Source organism: Anser brachyrhynchus (genome assembly GCF_964034855.1).
Source record: "Anser brachyrhynchus genome assembly, chromosome: 8".
Classification (NCBI taxonomy): Eukaryota; Metazoa; Chordata; class Aves; order Anseriformes; family Anatidae; genus Anser; species Anser brachyrhynchus.
The window spans coordinates 6,313,704-6,334,584 of NC_137702.1; the positions used below are offsets into that span (position 1 = coordinate 6,313,704).

The 20,881-nt window shown below is 37.6% G+C and overlaps 1 protein-coding gene across 1 annotated transcript; it reads right to left on the minus strand.

Moving 5' to 3' along the window:
• Positions 1–2,001: 2,001 nt before the first annotated feature.
• On the minus strand, positions 2,002–20,815 carry SCP2 (sterol carrier protein 2). The gene is made up of 16 exons (XM_080603318.1): positions 20,681–20,815; positions 19,254–19,308; positions 18,612–18,683; positions 17,388–17,519; positions 16,865–16,929; positions 15,721–15,847; positions 14,800–14,863; positions 14,474–14,560; positions 14,002–14,152; positions 13,124–13,271; positions 10,289–10,396; positions 8,353–8,506; positions 5,688–5,781; positions 5,001–5,130; positions 3,506–3,585; positions 2,002–2,900 (listed from the first exon to the last, which is right to left on the minus strand). Exons 1-16 carry the CDS (start codon positions 20,720–20,722, stop codon positions 2,805–2,807), a joined length of 1,605 nt encoding a protein of 534 aa, XP_080459444.1. The 5' UTR covers positions 20,723–20,815; the 3' UTR covers positions 2,002–2,804.
• Positions 20,816–20,881: the final 66 nt, after the last annotated feature.

The window sequence follows — 20,881 nt, forward strand, 5'->3', positions numbered from 1 at the left end:
TCTCGGTAGCAAATAAACTCCAAAGTTATTTCTGCACTGCCTCTCCCCTCCCCCTAAAAGAGCTATCACAACTTGCAGGTGAATTTGCTCTCATCCCATTACAAAGGGAGCTAGACCATCAGGAACTCATAGAAATCCTTCTGTAAAATTGTTTGTCTGTATAGCGTCATAAACCACAGCATCAGGTAATTACTAGCTTTGATCAGCTCAAACAGATGACAGATGATTCGCCAAGAATCATAAACAATATGCAATATAAAATAAGAAACACTTAAAAGGCAACTTATTTTGAATAATATAATACTTTTTTAACCATGATATTCACTTCAGTGTTTTGCACGGAGAAGCAGTTTCTTGAACAGAATAGTTGAGATAGCTTTATTAATTAAACACAAGAGAAAGTCATGTCTGTGCTCAAAATTGTTGTAAAAGTTGGTTCGTAGCTTGTGTAACAGTGCAAGCTGAACAGACGTCAAAAGGAAGGCAAAGCTTGCTGATGAAAGGCTGCATATTCAACTCTGCGCAGAGGAACAAATTGTTTTCAGTATGGCAATAGCGCTGCAATCCCGTAATGCCTCTTCATTTTAGCCTATGAGCTAAATGGCTAAAATTTAGTAACAGTAGTGGTTGCTTTAACAAATGTTATGTTGTGGAGAGTTTGTTTGAGGCTTGACTCCTCCTGCCTACTACAATCCTTTAGGTAAGTCAATAAAGAAGTGTGCAACAGGAAACTTGATTCACATGACCTGACTTTAAAAAGTTTTCTGTGGAGAAAGGACACATCTGTCCTACTCAGTACCAAGCTAATGCCTTGGAAAAGGAGATGAGTAGTGAGGTGATACAAGCTGATTCATCCATATGTTAAAGACAAGGAACAAGTACAAGAGCTCCAGGCAGGTCTGTACACTGACAGAAAAAAAAAAGAAGTTGAAATTCAGGATAAATAAAGCAATGCACATGGAATGAAAAAAAAAAAGTCCCAGCTTCACAGTGCAGAAGTAAGCAATGAAGAAAATGAGAGACCTTAGTTATAAAGGAAGGATCTGTAAAAAAAGTCAGCTCAAAAACTAGTAGTGGTCAGAAAAGCAAATGAGAAGAATTAGGGAAGAAACATAAAAGGAGAAAAAGCATCACTGCTCTTGCATCTTGAAAGCTTTTTAACATGAGACAATTAGAATGTGATGTACGGAAAGGATACATGGGTGGCCAAAAGTTTACAAGGGGCTCTCCAGGAGGCACAGTTAAATAGACTTTTATCTTCTTTAAGCTGTGAAGCCTGAAAGGGATAGGGCAAGGCTAAAAATCAGGAGTGTCATCAAGTTGTTCACTGTTTCTTCCGGGAAAACAACAACAAAAAAACCAACCACTTAAGAGTTGTAAAATAAAACCACAATGTGAAAGGTAAATAAATAAATAAATAAATAGATTTGACTTGGAATAACCTGTAGGCAAGCTACAGAAATTCTTGACACATGCTAAGAAGCTGTCAAGGACTTTAAGAGAGTGGATGAATCAGTGAAAGAGCTATCCACCAAGGACTTTATGTACTGACGCACCACTTCTGGCTCAGATCTGTAAGCTGAAAAAAAATCACTGGCAGTGAGCAGTGTATTCTGGGTAGAGATGTTTAGGCCATCTTAATATTCTTTTCAAGGCGTCAACAGGCGGAAAATATAATGGGCTAGATGGATTTTGGTCTGATTCGGCATAGCCATTCTTACTGTTCAGCAATCTGACTGTTAAGCATCCACACCAGACAAGCAGAAAGACTGGCTTGAGTCATCTCATTTTTATTATGAGGGAAGTAAAAGTTCCTCAGTCCTGTCCCACGTATGTGAGGTGTACATAATGGACAGTTTACAGTTTAGGGAGTATCTATGGAGAATAGCTGAGGAAGAAAAAAAAAAATAACTATGGGAGCCCTTAGCGATGATCCGCACCAAATACTCAATATATGAACATGACATCTGTTTATAAATCCAAGGAAGAGATACAAAGAAGAACAGGAAAAGTATATTTAATTTTCTGTTAAACTTCCAACCAGAATACATTTTCCCAAAACAAAAGTTAAAGCTTTTACATTACTGATAAGAAATTCATAATGATCAACACCAGATTTTCCCAGGAGAAAACAGGTAAATATTGGTTACATTCCCTCTCTGCTCTCCTAGCAAACCATATCTTTACTCAGGGCTAAGTATAATCAAATGCTACGAATCTCAAAGCAACATTCTAGTTGCTACCTAATTTTGGGTAGTTTTGTTTTAATTCGAAACTCATAATAAGAAAAATATCTTATAGCAAATTCATAAAGCCTATTCTAAAAAAACGTTGTTGGAGATCCCCTTTATAAGACCATTTTAATTTAAGCAGCAGCAAATTTGTTAGAATGTGAGTCTGAAAGCATTTGCATGACCTGCTATTAGTCTTTTAAAAATGCAACTTTAATTGATTTGTCAAACTATCTGTAACCTTCCTCACTCTCTTCCCAACTAACCTGAACAACAATAAGCAGCCTCATTCAACTCCAAGTTTTATAAAAAATTTTTTACAGATTAAAACAAAAATGTTGTTTCCATGATACCCACCATATACCATTTGCAAGAGTTAGTGCCTCAAGCTTAGCCTAAAAATCTTTGCCATATACAAACTGACGGAATTGATTAAGAGAATTAAGGTCTCTAACCAAAGAATTTAGGTGAGAGAGGTCCAATCAAGCCCAGCCTTTGCCATATTGTCTATGTCTAGTTTCATTCTAATCTGTTGTCAAGAGTATCAAGTACTGACTGTTTACTTTAGCAAGCTCAAAGTTTAGCTTTGCCTGGCTGAAGTTGTAGGTTCTGAAGTTTCATCGCCATGCCCATGTTCCCAGAAACCTTCAATTTACCTTGAAAGAAAGCCTAAAAAATAAATGAAAAAAAAATTCTATGAAATGCAATAGAACACGTTACCCCAAACATACCCCTCCCCAATGTTACAGGCTATTATATATGTGCGGGTCTTGGCCTGCAGTATTATAATTCTAACAGTTGTAGCAGACATCTCACCTTTTTGTACAATTCTATCTTCTGACACTGAAAGGTCGAATAATAACCTCAGAAAGTTTATATTTGTGATACCTAAAGAGAATAAATTTGATAATGGCATTTTTCTTGCATTATCAGATAGCAGTCCAAAGAGAAGGCTGACATTCCTCCTTTCTGAAGTCACACTGCAAACACTAGCTTCCCCCTTTCTGTGCAAAGCAAGCACTATTATATCCGCTTCTGGATTACGCAAAGGATGTCTGAGACGATACTTGTTCAGAAGAGTAGAAACTGCTGAAGTCAGGTTTATCGAGAGAAGCAAAGACTGATTTATTCAGAGAGTCAAGAACTTTCCCTTTTTCATATCAGCCACGGCAGTTTTGGAAGAGCGGATTTATTTTTAAAAAATTAAACCTAAATATGCTCAAAAAAGCCCCCAAATATCAGTACTATTATCCCTTCATCTTTACTATACTTACTGTCTGAGGATTCATTTTGCCAGTCATCAGAGCTAATAGATCAGCGTCAGCCATTGTAATTGTACAATCTGCCTTCTTATCTGTAAGACAGAGTTGACAATGAAGATTCAAACTGAGAAACAGAACAGTAACACAAACTACAACTCCCTGAACAATCTGTTGACACTACAGTTCAGCACTATGGTATATCAAGTACCTACAGGTAAGGGCCATTAAAAAGTATCAGGAAGAGGTCATCTACTAGCCAACAGACACCTGTGGCACCTTGCAGCACAGACCATCCCAACACTGAAGAAAGATGGACCTTTCTGAAAGGTGCTAAGCGAGTTTATTCATTACAAACAAAAAATAAAAATCTTGTAATCAGATAATGTTAATTACAAGTGTTCACAGTCATCTTAAGTTTTATCAAGCTTAAATTTTCTAGTATTAAGATCATCTCAGAATAAATGTGTTTTCCCCTGTGACACACAGTGACAATATTTATCACTGACATTTCATGCATTTCCTGCCCCGTCCTTCAGTGGGAAAGTGCATTCTAGAAAATCGCATCTGAATTAATTCAAACCCAGAAGCTTCTGGCATCTTCTTACCAGAAATGAGCTTGAAAAGATATTTTAGAAGCTCAGATGTAAGTATTAATACATGTAAAAATGGGCTAAAATCCGCACCCAGCTTTTCCCACAGTCACCACATTACTAAAGTCAAGTCTTTGATAAAATGTTGTATGAACAACAGAGAACAGTACTTTTCTTTCTATATCTTAATTAATGAATTCAAATCAAACCTCCTTTCACATTTTTAATTAAAAGCTTTATAAGCTTTATGATGAAGGTTCATGAATATGTAAGATTCTGAGGACAAACTGTTGTTTTTGTCTTTTTATTTACAGTTTATTAATAGGATGCAGGTATTAAACAAGACACTTTCACAGCAAGCGTTCAAATCATCTGTTTCCAATACTTTTAATGGAAACCCACCAGTCCTTGGGTTTTATTTATGTCTGCCTTTTTTATGATGGAACTTGAAGTTTATGTCAGCTAGTGCAGTATTGAAATCTGTCATTTTATTGCTTAACTAGCTGCCGAAGAGAAGTAACTGGACTAGATAGACCAGCCTACCACCTACGAGAGTCTCCAACAAAGCACCTGAAAAAACAGGTAAAAATCACATTTCTGGCCCAAATTTTATGAGAAACAAAAAAAAAAAACCTTTTGGTTTTGTATTCTAGTTCTTGCAGGAGTCACGTGACACATCTGTCTGGAGCCTCTAAGAAAACACACAACTAACCAAACAGAATTCACAGTAGAACAGATTTAAATCTTTATCTTAAAGGTCATAGATTAGAAGTACTGGAAATAAGAAAACTTTAACATTAAGGTAGCTCTAACCCCAGTTTTGTTCAAGGTCACTACAGCTTTAGCAGAGTATGAATTGATAATCTTTACATTCATTTCATGTGTTTTCTGCAGTGATATAATAAAATAGCACTGACCTGAATTAACTGCCACAGAGCCTTTTCCATTTTTCACGTCTACTACCCAAGTTGCTTCTTTTCCACCAGGACCATCTTTTATTTTGAAGGCAAAGACACCACCAATTTTCTTGACAAATTGCTCTCCTTCCTGTAATGACCACGTAATGTGCACATTATTCATTTTCTTCAGAGGAATTTAAAAATAGAAACAGAGAATACTTTAAAAAAATCTTTACTCTTTCTACTAACAAAAATATTTGTTTCCCTCTACTAGGCTTCATTTGAACATTTAAGAAAAAAAAACACACGTATTATCTATCTCTATTAAAATCTGTCAAACAAACAAACAAGTGTCTTAACAGTCCTGTCTTGCTGTAGGTCTCACAAAATGCAATCTCTTCTTTTAATCACACTTACAAAGCAAGCAAGAGACACCAAACTTGTGTTAGTTAGCAAGCTCTTCACATATGACCTAAACGTGCCTTCACTGAAATACTCTTATATAGTTAGGAGCTGTCTGAAAGAAATCCTTTATAATCATGGTACAGAAGATAAAGATTTTGGACAGTGAAGATTAAAGTTGTACTGTTTGTTTCAACATGAAGTACTAAGAAAGTGACTTATGCTACTGTATTTCCTTCAGGTTTTGCACATGTTCTGTCATAAATTAAAAAGGTATTACAGGTAAAAGTAGTAGTCAAATACCTCTTCGAGCTTCTTTTCAATCTCTTTGAAGACCAAATGTGACTTAAATCCATCAACAGCTGCACTGAGAGGCACAGCTGCAACACGACCAGTGCTGAAATGCAAGAAAAAAAAAATTGTTTATGTATCTTTAATCATATTTTCAACACCTTCAAATTATTGTGAATAGGCCTAACACCACTGTGAACAGCCACACTGCAACAGTTCAAGCAATACAGAGAAACTACATCTTATCCAAGCGAAGCTTACTTTCTGATGGGCTAGACAGTCTGCGTTACAATCACTTCAACTATCAACCAACTCCATTGCCACGCTGTGTGTGAAGACAGAAACAGCACATGCACCATCTCAAGAACTATTTTCTTTTTTTTTTTTTTGACAACACGAAGTCCTTTAGGAAACGCATCCAGAAGTTTACCCGTCATATTTCCTGAAGTGGTCCTCCTTTCTGACATCTTACTTAGTATCTACTTTTGGTCAAATTATTTCAAAGTCTTATTAAAAAAAATAAAGTTAAAGTGACAGAATCACTTATAAAATGTTGCTAGCACTTATCTGTGTGGTACTAAGAGTGAAGTATCCCTGTAGGTGTTTCCTAGGTCAGCAATAGTAGGCACTGTGTCATTTGAGGACAACGCACAGTTTTGCTAATAAACTAAGGTTGTAGTAACGGGATGTAAAACTGTAAGGTATCAACAAAAAAGCAGATTTGTTTTAAGACCTGATCCAAAATGAATCAAGTTCTGCTATCATTTACCATGATATAAATTCTTGGCAACTCCTACTAAAGCCACTAATTACAGGCCAGATCTCAATCTAATGATTAGGTCTGTGAGCACTGTTGTAGAAAAAAATTGTATGAAATATCTTCATAACCATAAAATGCCACCACCTTTCCCTTACTTACGCAATGCCCAACATTCAGTTACATAAGTGGGGTATGAACAGATCAGCTGCACTGTTTCATTCCAAAGTCTTTTGTACATTAGTGCAACTCCCTGTGCCAGGTATTTCCCGCATACAAAGCCTTTGGGAGAACTGAAGATTTTTAAGCCTCATAATGCAAGAGACATTATTATTGCTAAGATTTCTCTGCACTGAAGAGTTAAGAAAATTCTCAATACTGATGAAGGCCAAGTCACCTGTAGTATGTAACACAATTTCTTCAAGAGAAACATCATCTATACAAGCAAAGCTTTTCCTGACTGACAGGAAGACGCTACTATTTTCAGTATCTCAAGGTTAATGGTGTACATATAGCAACAGATTCCCTGTTCTGTAGAGTTGTAAGTTTTTGTTTGTTTGTTTGTTTTAATGATAAAGCTCAACGCAATGGAAAACAGTGTATTAACTACAAATCTCCCTTCTGACTTAAAACCGTATACCAACACCCACTCACATTTTGTAAGCATGTTTGAAAAGATCCCATGAGCAGACCCAAGTTTTCCCCTATCACGCACACTTCCTCACATGGCCTATCCTCTTACAGACTAAGGAACTGTCAGGATTAGAGCTTCTGACACTACACTACAAAAAACTACTTGATGCAGCCCCTCAAAGTTCAATTCCTGCTCTCGTTACCTACTCCACAGACTATACTGTCACATCCCAGAAACTATCCAGCTAAAACAGACATTAAAAACTTGAGTTGGGAGGGGAATATTTCTTTCTGGAAGCCCACCATGACGCATTTTACCACTCACTGTTTTTTTAGAAAATGTGTGAAATACTGGTATTAAGCTTTAAAACCCCAAACAAAATATCCACAAATAGTAGCTCCATTTTTCTAAACAACGTGCACAGTGAAAATGCAAAGGAAACTCTATGTTAAAAAAAGTCTCTCATGAAATGTTGATATATTTATAAAATTTTGTATTTTCTCTCAATTCCTGCCCATCTTAGCATACAATTAGAGCAGATTGTGAGAGAGCTTCATAGCAGTGTTCTCCTCTCCCTCTGAAGCAGGCTATAATTGCAAATAAAAATACTTTTGCCGGAAGTAGATGAGTAACATGCCTGAATTTTAACAGGTACTTAGAATACCCTGTGTAACACCTACAGGGAAGACCCAACTCGTCATGAAGTCAGACCAGTAACAATTTTAGCAGTGAAAGAATTGGATCACTCTATTCTGACAGATGCTGCACTTTTTTTTTTTTTGACAAGGTCCTAGATTCAATTAATTCCTTCAAATCCTGTTTTGTTCTTAGAAGGGTGGTTTGGGGGTTATTTTTGCTTTTTATTTTTTCCTCCAAACATTAGATTTGTCCTTAATTTAAGGCAGAGGAAATCACGCAGGCCAGAAATGGGACATTTTGCTGTTTTTAGCCCATGAAGCTCACCCTGCGCATTGTCTGTCAGGCACTAACTCACAACCTCTGCCTACAGCTGCGGCGCTGCGGGTCCCTAACAGCTCCAGCTCTTCCTGTGAAGGAACAGCTTTCCTTCACAGCTCTTCCTTGCGGGGAGAGCAACGATAACCCTTAAACAAACCTGGGGTGGATACGCGAACGTTTGGAGACCCCGGGACAGAAAGGCGACGCTGCCTTACACCCCCACGGAGGCCTCGGTTCCGAGGCCAGCCCCGACCCCCGCAGCTCGGCCGGGTCTCGCTTGTCCCCCCTCTTTCCCCAGGGCGGTGCAGGGGCCCGGGGCCGGGTCTCACCTGCGGGCCGGGGGGAAGCCCATGCCGTACAGCGTGACCACCGCCGCGCCGCCCAGGCCCAGGTTGTGCTGCAGCGCCACCTTCGCCCCCGGCACCTGCCTCCTGCCGGCCAGGCCGCGCAGCTGCCAGCAGAGTTCGGCGCACTGCGCCAGGCCTGAAAGATGGAGCACAGAGCGCGTCGCCGCCCCGCCGCCATCTTCCCCGCGGGGAGCGGCCCCTGAGGGGAGCGCTGCCCGCCTCGGTGCGGCTCCGGCGGTGCTGTGGAGAAAAGTGCTGTTTACACGCCCACACACACACGAGCTATGCAGCTGGGTGGGCTCCAGTGTAACACTCAAGCTACGCACCTCTTACTCCTCTACCTGACCTCCATCCCTCACAGGAGTATCTTCTGGGCTGTCAGTGTGAGCTGTCTTAAAAATAATTATCAAGCACAACTCAGCACTGACTTTTGAATCTCCAAGAAATAAACGCGTGACAGCCATACCTATTTCAAGGCAGATACAACTGCTACCACATCCTTACAGCAACGCTCTAACATCTACCCCAAGTACCTCAGAAGCACACATTGAGCTCACCTCACCATCGTGGCATGCATCTCGGAGTAGAAATTTGAATTCATGTGCTAAATCTAACAAAAAAAAATGTGACAAGATCTTCTGAAAACCTTTTTTTTTCCTCCCACACTACAAATGCCTACTATTAAAAATGCCCAAGTTAGCAGTTTATGCACTGAATTTTACACATTGCCAAGTTAAACATTATGGAAGGGATGAGTAAGAAGTTTTATAATTCCAGTCATTTATGAGAGTTAGCAGGTTCCATACACGCACTCTTTGCTTCAAGGAGAGAACGTGTACCATGGGACATCCTGCCCTGGAGTGGTTTGGAAAATTAAGATGACTTGTATGACCTCTGATTAGCATATAGCTATCCTCAAGACTGATTTACAGTGACATTAAGCTGACTGCCTGTAGACATGTAATTTTCTGCATTTTAATGGCTTTCCCCCTCAATCCATTGAAATAGAGAGAAGCACAAATACCAGTAATTGCCTCTACATTTATCACTGTAGAAATGACAAAAAATTAACACATACCTAGGAATGGAATTCTTATATCTAGTTACAGATTCCAGTTAAATGAGAACATGAGTATGTTCTTCTTCCAACATTTCCTAATACTCCCCCCCAAATTAACTAGGGATTATCTAGATATTACAGCTATTTAGGCCAAGGTTTGTTGTTTTTCAAGGTTTCTTCTCCAGCTTTCTGCCATCTAATCATTTGCAAGCAAAGAAGGTGAATTATCCTCACAAATCCAAACATGTTATTCAAGAGGCATTTCATGGAAGCATGCACAGATAGCTTAAAAAAGCACAGATAGCAAAAAAAAAAAAAAAAAGGAAAACTTATGTTGCTGGGAAACAGAGACTAACAGTGAACTTCTGTTGTAATAACATCAGATAAATATTTTGACATCCAAGACTTCACAGAAATAGCTTTATTACAGCTAACAATGGTACAAGCTATTCAAATGTGATAACTATCTCCAAAATCTGAATTTTAAAGGATGACTACATATGAAAATAGTTATTGAAACTACAATCATCAGAAGTTGTACCATTAAGCAATTATTTAGAGAAAAAAAAAAAAGCTGTTTTGTAGGTTGCTTTAATATCAACAGAAAAACAGCTCTATCAAATTACACAAGTACTAATGATCTAATTCACACTCCAAGTCTTTTGGTTTGAGCAACCCTGCATGGTCAACCTGCCCTAATGCTTGCATTAGTCACAAATGAGAATCAGCTCCAGAGCTCCTCCTAATCTCATCAAGTCCTCATTTCTTTCATACAAATACAAGTGGGAACCATCTGCCTGGTCAAGAACAGTATCTCATATCTTAATGGCATGACTAAATGAAGTATTTTTGCATTACCTGTAGCACCAAGTGGATGTCCCTTTGAAATCAAGCCACCACTAGGATTAACAACCCATTTTCCTCCGTAAGTATTGTCTCCTCTGTCAATCAGTTCACATGCTTTTCCTAGAGAACAGTATTTTTAAAAGAAAGAAACAGTATTTATAAAAGAAAAATGTTCATTATTTTATAAAAATTGTTTTTCAATTCTACTGGCACTAAGCAAAGATGCTGCAAATACTTTCTGTTAGTCAATAAGAAGTACAGATACCACAGATTTTACAAAGGGTAGACTGAAATTTGCCAAACATTAACGAGACTTGTTGACGCTGCTGGAGAAAGCATGCGGATTCCACAGTAATGTGGAAAAGAATTAAAATGGCTAGTATCTGATGGCTTTTTTTAATTAGCAGTTCAACTGTTTTACTGTTATACAGTAGTATGATAGAATCAACACAATGAAGCTATTCATTGCTTTATTAATGAAACTACAATGAACATCATGTTTTTTTGTAAAAGAAAGGCTAATTGTAATTTGCAACTGCTGTTAATATATTTTTGATTTATCTCCAATAGAGATTACTTGCAAGATTATCATCAACACTGGAGAGCTCATGCTTACAAAGATTCATCTGGGTACCATCACACTTCACAAAACATTAAGTGCTACATTTTAATGTGCAAAATCACCCATATTTGGATTAAGCCACTTCCCGCCAACCAGCCCCTTGAATTCTCAGTTAGGCAAACATGACACCTAATTGTTCATGGCCCTCAGAAATAAACTAAGCTAGACCATGGGTCTAGCAGTAATTTCTTGGGCAATGTCCAACCCCATTAATACCAAAGGCAACTACATCATATGAAGATATAATGCAAATTTGAAGTGGTCAATGATCCTACTGGAATGCTGTCCTGGAAGCTCTACTCTAAGTACTTTTTTTTGGTTAAGGTGAAAAAAATAAAGTAGGGATACTTTTCAAATTAAATTAATTTTATAGCAAGTTTGTATTTTGGTTTACTAACTTTAGTTCTTTGTTCTTTCTTCCTCTACCTCAGCTTAACATACCTTAACATATATAAGGGTAACATTGTGGGTGTCTGACATAGGTTGCCTGAGCAGGAAGAACAAGAAATGAGGCCTGCTACAGACTGACAGGAGCAACCTGATGTTTCTAGGCTCTGACCCTCTTGGGGGACCTCAGCTACCCTAGTATCTGCTGGAGGAACAACACAGCCAGGCAGAAGCAGGGACCGAAGTGACAACTTTGTCACACAAGTGTCCTGCTGGGCACAATGCTGAACATGACCCAACAACGTGCCCTTGCCACAATGAAAGCTAACTGTATCTTGGGCTGCATTAAAACATTAATATACCAAATAAAATAATCACGAAATAATCACTCATATGAGTAATACTTAGAATTACTTAGCATCCAGCCTATTAGTTCCCAATCCTTCAGTAGAAAGTTCTCCCCTTAACTAGTTCCTTGGTCTTTTATTCTTGTACCAGCTTCTTCAACCTACTTGATTAATGTCAAAGTCTAAAATAAAAAAAAAAAAAACAACAACACAACTGCTGCATTTCCTGTATTTACAACATACTTCTGCCCTTAAATGAGAATGTCAGGTTAGTCTTGCACATCTAAATCCACAATGTAATTTATACCATTCCATTAATCTCTAAGTCTAATTAGTCTGTCCTTCCAAGGTAAGTTTCACACACTTTGAGGTCAGACATACTGAAAGTTGGAGAGAATTGCACTATTAAATATTTACCAATTTACCATACACAATACTCATCAGTCAAATAGACAAGAACCATTAGAATTATACTGCATCTGTGATTAAAGGAATTAAGCTAAAATGCTTAAAGTATATTTAATAATGTCAATAATTCTCCATATTACTGAAGATACCATAAAAATTCAGCAAAGAAGGCAGTAAAGAGTAAGCATCCAAGGGCAAGCATTAGAAGACCTACAAACACATAAAAGAAACTTTCCTGAAGATCTATGAAGTTCTTTCATTGAGAATGCTCAGACTTAATGCAACACACCATCTAGTGACAGTATATGATATTTTCTTAAATTGCTTAAAAACAAATTGAAGAAAGACTGCATCAGATGATTATCTATGCAACACATGAATAATTTGGCATTTGAATAAATACTGAGGTAGCAGTGCAATGCATTATTTGAAATCAAACCAAAACCTCTTAAACTGAAAACTTCATTAGTTTGACTTATGTGCATAAAATTAATTTCCATTACACTAATTTAGACAGAAGAGCATTGTTACATAGTTCATTTTAGAACCTCTGCCAACAACTCTCTGTATTTTAAAAGACAAAGATGTTTCAAGATTTTTAAAAGACAAAGTCGGATAGCTTGTTTAGGCCCTCTATAGGTAATTCTTGTTTATTTTTAATCTTCCCCAAAAGGAAATACAAAGATGGGTGGAAATCTCAGGGTAAATAAGAACATATCCCTGAAAAAGGTTGTAGTTCTGAGAAAGATTAGAGTTCTTAATCTCCTTGTCCTGCTTGCTTAGAAGAGCCACTCCTGCACAAGCTAGCCATATGATTTTGTATAGCTGTCCAACACTTTAATCTGCCCTGTGTACTCCTCTAGAAGTCACATTAATTTGTTAAATGAACTCTACATTTATTGGTCTTCTTTATGTTACTACATTGCTAGCTTGCTTTTTCCTCTTAGGAAGTTAGCCGTAATATATTTAAATATATAAGATGTCTAGTGTACAACTCAAAGTTCTAATTATAGGAAGAGGCTAAAAAGATATTTTTAACACTGTCCATTTTATTAAAACAATGATCTTCACTGATGCTATTACCTTCTGGACAGAGTCCAAGAGCTTCATAGGTAATGAGCTCATTAACTGAGAAACAGTCATGGAGTTCAATCACATCAACATCAGTAGGTTGTAGGCCTGCTTTTTCAAAACATTTTTCTGCAGCTTTTTTAGTCATATCATAACCAACCTGCAAGCAGAAGAAATCATAAGTTAAAATATCATTAAAGAAGTAATTGATTTCATTTCTATGCTTAATTTTTAATGTGCCTCTATTTATCCTGTAAGTGAAAATAACCTGTCACAGGTGGCATTCTAATGTGCTTTAATGGATCTTATATCATAGCCTTTAATTTCCATATAGTAGGAACTATATAGAAAGAAATAACACATTCTAAACGAGTTGGTGGCATGCAGAAACTTTTCTGGGGGCATTTCCTTTATTTTCTCAACCTTGCTTACTAGCCAAATTGCTCCTTTGCATGACTTTGTCTCAAGTGGGTATTCTAATGGTTTGACTTACATCCAATTATTTTGGTCAGTTTGCTGTGGGATTTAAATTTTGCAGTTCAAGCCATTCTGCTTAAATAATTGTGACTATACATGACATGTTATTTCAGCTCCAATACAGCACAGACATAAGTAAAATAGGTTCACATGAGACAAACTACATTTCCTTCTGTTCAAACTGTTAATAGGTAGCCTCTAAATAATTTTAAACTAGATTTTAAATACATATAGATTTCTTACTTTTATTCCATAACTGTACTGTTTGTCCACTCCACCTGTCCAAATGAGTCTTTTTACATTAATTATAACTTGTTTGCTTACTGACATGTAAATGTCTACAGGATCATTAGGACTCTCAGGTACTAAAAAGAAAATTCCAAACATCACAGAATACAGGATTTTATACCTACCATCTTCAAACAACTCTTCTCTTCAAATGTGCTTGGATAATCAGTAACCATCACCTGGGCTAGAATTTCCACAGCTTGAGACTGTAAATTATGCTCTTTCACAAACTCCTCATTAGCCAGAATTGCAGCTGCAGCACCATTTGTTGTTGGACTAATTGAAAGGAAAATAATGTCATCATTCTAAATTATTAATGTCAGTCTTCCATAGAAGTACATTTGAAAACAAAGAAAAAAAATATTTTGGCTGATCCCACTGAAACTATGGATTTCAGGAGTGTTTGCAGTAAACGTTCCATTTTTAATGCTACTTCAGTAATATTTATACAACAGTTGAACACTATGACGTCTAAAAAGTAGAAAATATTTAAAATGATCTGTAACTTTTGATTTAGAAGTAAACAAACTTATTTAAATAGGTGTGCATTTGTCAAAATATTAAGATTTATTTCACAATGCTAAGTCCTCTCCTTACCAACACTGTAAGACAGTCAAGTAATCAAAAATTTTGCGAGAATGCAGAATTTCATCTAACGAATACTCCTCTTGGAACTGGGAATATCTACAAAAAAAAAGATGCTATTTTTAGTTTCAGTATGACCCTTATTAATATATCATCAGGCAACTGTACAGCTGTTTTTACTAAATACAAGATATAGGATAAAGACTTTATTCTGAGTATAATTCCCATTCCATAATAAAGAATATACTCAGCTAGGTATTTCTAAAATAATATCCAATTTTACATGAATTTTGTAGCAGCAACATATGTTTAATATTGAGGTGGAGTACTTTACTCACGGGTTGTTGGTTGAATGACTATGATTCTTCCATGCAATTTTTGCAAAGTATTCTGGATTTGTCCCTGGAAGGAGAAAGCAAGCTGTGTTGAAATACCTGGTTTACACACACAGTGCTATCATAACTTTTTAAATATTGTATTAGTGTCATAAGAATTTGACCTTCACAAGCATTTTTACAAGAGACTCAGTGTATTGAAACTTTCTTTAAAACTCAACAAGGTGTAAAAACTAGATAAAGACTACTAATACTGATTGAGTTTTAGCTAACAGAACATCCTACTTGGATATTTAACACTCACTAACCTAACATAGAGAAAATAAGCATGTTTTATTTGAGGTATTACTACATTGCTGGAACTTGAACACTCATTTTCATAGCAAAACAAAACAGCTGTGTTGAAATATTGAACTCCTAATTTTTTTCCATAAACTAGCCTAAACATACTTAACAGACTGGGCATGCTACCTGGGAGGCAATTCCCTTTTCTGGTAAGAGTGTAAGAAACGACAGTGGCAACGGCCTAATCCGATATATTTAATCAAAACACTCAAAAGTTTTTGTAACAAAATTCAGTCACAAGCCTACCTACCCATCCTAAGACAGAAGAACAGAATGCAGGAAGTTATGCAATCATACTGCACAGACCTTCCAGAAGCACAAGCAATACCATTAAGGTAACTAGCAGACACTCTATCACAGGCTTAATTTTATTTCCCAATCGTATTGTTTGCCTACCCCTCACCTACTTTTCTGCAGACAACCCTACATCCAATACAACTATGCAGCTGTAGCGCTCATGTAAAAGAGAGAACACTGAATGCTCTTTTTTTTAATATGAAATTGTAGTGATGAAATTGCAATGAAATTTTAAATCAATTCATTAAAAGACGATAATGGAAAAATATATTTTGTCAATACCGTATTTCTCCATATGTTCTTTGCCAGCACTTGCAAACATCTGAGGTGCTACTGGAGCACTTGCTAAGCCATATTTATCTATCATGATTTCCAAATGTTTGTCCAGTGGATTAGTTCTGTCCGTACACTAAAACGAAGAAAAACAGTTAAAAAGCAAGTCATAATTTCCTCATGTTTACAACATCCCCACAAAAGTGCCATGGATTTCAAGCAAAATAGAGTTTTTTTTTTTTTTTTTTTTAATATTTTAACAATTCCACTGGACTATATGTTGCACTTCAGCAACATGTTTTGAAGCTTTCATGATATCCCAACTGTGAGAGTAAACAAGCAGAAAACGATTAGCATTGTCATCATGACACTGATTTGTGGCAAGGACCACCACTATCTGATTTCTATCACTGTTTTCAAAAGAGGACTTTGGGTATTTTTCACCTCAACTTAAAACTCTTATAGTTAATATACTCCCAAATTATAAAATTAATACTTCATTTTCAATCAAAGCTTAGATGAACTACTGTAAAGCATGTTAAGGTTAACTCTGACTCATTTGAATTAGCTGTTTAATTTAACATTTCTCACCCAAACGTCTGCATAGATTATCGGATTTCATAGTTCTGTACTTAAATGAGATATGGACTTGCCATAAGGCAAAACACAAGCCCCATACTTCTCCAATAAAAACAAGGAAGAGACAGAAAGAAAGGTTTACTGAAGCCCTAAGTTTTGGAGAAAGCATGTTAATTAGTCAACTGAGTAAGCATCAAGCCAAAAGTCTCGGATTCTTTCTTTAATTTGCTCTGTCATTTTGAGAAAGATGCATCAAATGCTCAACGCTTCAGTATTCTACCTGGTATTTTCATTATTTCCTATTAACCCCAACTTAAAAATACCTTTGTAAAGTACTAAAAGCCTGACAGACTACATAAAATTAGTTCTAAAACATACAAAATTTGCATATCTGAACTGTAATCACAGTCATAAAACTCATTACAAGTTTCTGTGATTCAAAAAAAAAAAAGGTTTCTTCTAATTATCTACAGGAACATGTTAAAGTGGCTGATACTTATAAGGATGTCACAGAGAATTAAGAGGTGTTTTCCGTCTACTAATGCAGTGAAATGTATAGTTTTCAGACACTTACACCTGCAGCAATGGATCCTTTTGCCATTTTCTCAAAGCCAAGTGCCAGAACACAATCTGCCAAACCTTAAAATGAAAAATTTTGGCTATTTGAAACACAACTCAGATGTAAATGACAATATGTACTATCAGTTATCTCGTTACAATAAATATCTATAAACATCTACCAGCTGTTCTTCCTCCCTTCTTAATTTTTAAAACCAAGTCAAGTTGGAGTGGGAATGGCATTGATACAAAAACATTGATACTGAAGATTAAGAGATCACTAGAGGGTTTGGGGTTATTTTTGAACAGTTCTCCACAGTTTGAGAGCAGTTACCTTAAATGATCAAGCACTTATGCCTCTGTCACAAGTACTAGAATAATCACGCCACATGTTACTGCACGTTTTGTTATAGAAGAATAAGGAATTAAGTGCAAGAAAGTATTAAAACCAACAAAGGAACTGCAGAAACAGAAGGAACAACTTGTATTTGTACAAGTAAAAAGTATGAACTACTGGGCCCTAGAGCAGAATAACTCACCTCCCTCTACCAGTTGTCTGGCCATGAACAAAGCGGTAGATCCAGTAGCACAGTTGTTGTGAACATTAATGATAGGAATGCCAGTTAAACCCAAAGCGTGGTAGATGGCCCGTTGTCCACAGGTTGAGTCACCTTTATACAGAGACATAACATAAAATGAGGTACATACTCAAGCTTCATTAGCTAAAAGAAATCCCACTACATGTATACAATACTACTGGTTAAACTGTAAACTTGAAATTTTGAACGGTCATCTTGAGCCTTTCTTAAGTATGCACAGTGCAAGAGCCTTAGAAACAAGATGGAAATCACCAGACCTTAAAAACAGAAGTTTGTCCTGCTTCTGCAGAAACTGGTTGTGAATCAACTGAAAGTAATGGGACTGGACAGAAGGGTCGCAGAGGCATGACTCGGAAGCTGCTGCAGGTGTCACAACTGATTAACCCTACTTCAGTTACCGTAGTACAGCCATTAACAGAGAAACAGGAAGAAAATAAATGGAAAACTCTCTCCTGTATAGGTATGTGGACACCCCACTTTTGTCTACATCAGCTTTGAAGCATTAATTTGTAGCCATACTAATGTAATACTCTCAACAGGCTAACATGATACATTAACTCATGGTTATGTTTTTAATGTATCCCTGGGATTAAAACAGTTATGAATCTCACAGAGCAGAACTTAGCTATATCACTTAGAGTTAAGCCCCATCGTCTTCTATGCTCTCGGGCTGAAAGTACAATGATCCCCAAAATAACTCAAACTCAAGAGCACTGGATAAACAAACATACCCACTCTAGTGTACAGACTCAATGCTCAAATAAGAATTAAAACTATATTACAGTTTTCAAGTCTATTGCCATGAACAGTACATTAAGTAATTTTTCATCAGTTGAATAAATATACCACCAGACCTTGCGGATAGAGCTACTTGTATAAAACATATTTGCAAGACAGTTTTTTGGAATTCTTATGACCAGCAACTAGGACTGTAAATTCCACAAATAAACAGACATAGATCTATGCTTATTAAAAATAATGATAATTTAGAAAAAAAACCACAACTTATGTTTCGGACAGTTCTACAAATTGACATGTGATTAAATATTATTATCTGAAAGTGATGGGATCCCCCATACTTCATCCACACAGATGTAGATAACATTTATCCATACGTCTGTAAGTCTTACAGAGGCCATGTCCCAACCAAAACATGTTACTCACCATAAACATAACCCACACATGCCTGCTTCACTGCTGAATAGGGAATCCCAGCATCAGCTAAAGCCCTCTGGCCTAAAAAGTTTAGAAGTTGGGAAGTGAAGGAAAAAAAAAAAAAAGAGTTAAAAAAAAAAAAGCAGCTACCAAAAACTAGGCTTGCTTGTTATGACTAGTATGCACAATTCATGCATCTACATAAAAAACAGAGGTTTAAAAATGCCTTACTGTATCATGTGAATGGTTAAAAAAGTCCTGCATCTTAACTCTCTTTAGGACAGTCTTGCAGTATTTTGAGTTCCAAGCAAGCTCCTTTACCAGAAAATGCTATCTAATCCATTCCGTATTTATCTGGTCCCAACGAAAATACGTTTCAGTAGTACAGACATATGAAATGATCTAAGCGTCCAATTCAATCCTAAGCTATCCTTTTAACTTTAGTACTGGAAGACAGTGATTTTAAGAGGTCAGTTACAGATTTTGTGAGTGCTCCTTCTTACCAGTTTTAGATTTGCTTTTTATATGTATCTACTTACTAAACAGTTGTTCCTTCATATGTATAATAATAAGATTAACTTTAAGATTTAAAATATGTGCCAGCAGTCAAACTAAATGTGTTGTGTTTTTTAAATTTTATTATTAAATTACCTGCCTCCTTAGCCAGGTCAGGGTAATCAAGGCTCTTCTCACTAGGCTTTGCAAACTGACAAGAAAAAAAAAAAAAACAGAACAAATCACAATGAAATTTAATACATCCTTTACTCATGTTGGTATGTTTAAAAGCTATATAGGTAACTCAGGAATAGGTTTGTGAACAGATTAAAAAAAATGCAAACAATTTAAGTGACCCAAAAGTGCATCCACAAAATCTGCACAATCCCCAGGTGTGACTACCAAGACCCTGCCGTGACTTAAAAAAATATATCATAGTCCAAGTTTATGGAAGCAGAAGACCATTTTTGCTCAGTCTTAAAGAAGATTCAGGCTTTATGTCAATGGACAATAATGCTGGCCAAAGCCTGTGGATGGGACAGAGGACAACTGCCATCTTCACTGAAGCATTTCAACCCATGACTTTATCTTCTCAAAAGCGTTGATAAATACTTCCATTCTACTTTATTTTGCTCTACTCCTACTCACAATACTTATTCTTTACACTGAACTTAATTCCTCATAAGCCTCCCTTCCAAGCCTTACTCCACTTTGCTATGAATTCGAACATTGGACTTTGCCCCTCACGGCTGGAGTCCACCAACATATTTGTTTTCTTTTTTATGTCATTTACAAAAGTGTCACTGCTCAAAAAAATCATCTCTCTACTTACAGCTCTACGAATTATTTGATGTTCAGTCATCATATAAAAATACGCTGTCTCCTTAACTCTTACCTCCCCAGCCTCTGCCAACACTTAGCCATACTTTCTGCTGTGCCGCCTTTCCTTAACTCAGGCAGAGAACCTTCATGCCGAAGGTCGTGAGAAATGTCAGTCAGTGACTCGTAAAGTCTGTACACGACCTGTTTTAATGATGTTACTGGAGCTAACGAAGAGGTAAAAAAGAGCACTGACAACCTCTCAATGCCCCTAACTGCTGTGACCCATTTCCAAAAACAAAGGGCACGGCCTGGGTGCCTGACAGCTGCATACGCAGCACCACTTTGTTCTGTGAGGTATGATCGTTTTAGCACATCACTCTTAGGTTTAACACTAGAGAAAGGCTACAATCCTAAAAGCCTTCATAATAAAACGCTTCAGATGTAATGTAATCTGACAAGCTTTACCCTCCTCTTCCACGCTACCATTCCTACCCGCACAGCAACAAAACACAGGTTTCAAGGCTGTCAATTTTGCTGACTACCGCGGCAAGTACCAGCGGTCCAGCTCCACCCGCCGAGCTAGGTTTTAGGAAAGCCCCTCAAGCAGCTGCTCGGCTTTGAAGGGCGCCAGGGGCACCCGCTCCGGGCTCCCCTCAGACACGCTCCGGGAGGGAGCCTGAGGCAGGGGGGAGCCGCCGCCGAGCCAGGCCCCGCGGTGCGGTGCCGGTGCTGGGGCCGGGGCCGGTCGGGCAGCGCCGTACCTTGGTCATGCCAACGCCGACCACGAACACCCGGCGCTGCATCCTGGCGGCAGGACGGGCCCCGGCTTCCCTCACAGAGCCCCAGGTAGCGGCAGCAGCTGAACCGAGCGAAGAAGCGTGACACCGCCACCGCCCCCTTCCCACCCCTTCCTCCTGACGGCGCAGCGCCGAGGGCTCGTCCCCTCACTGCCCCGTCCCCGT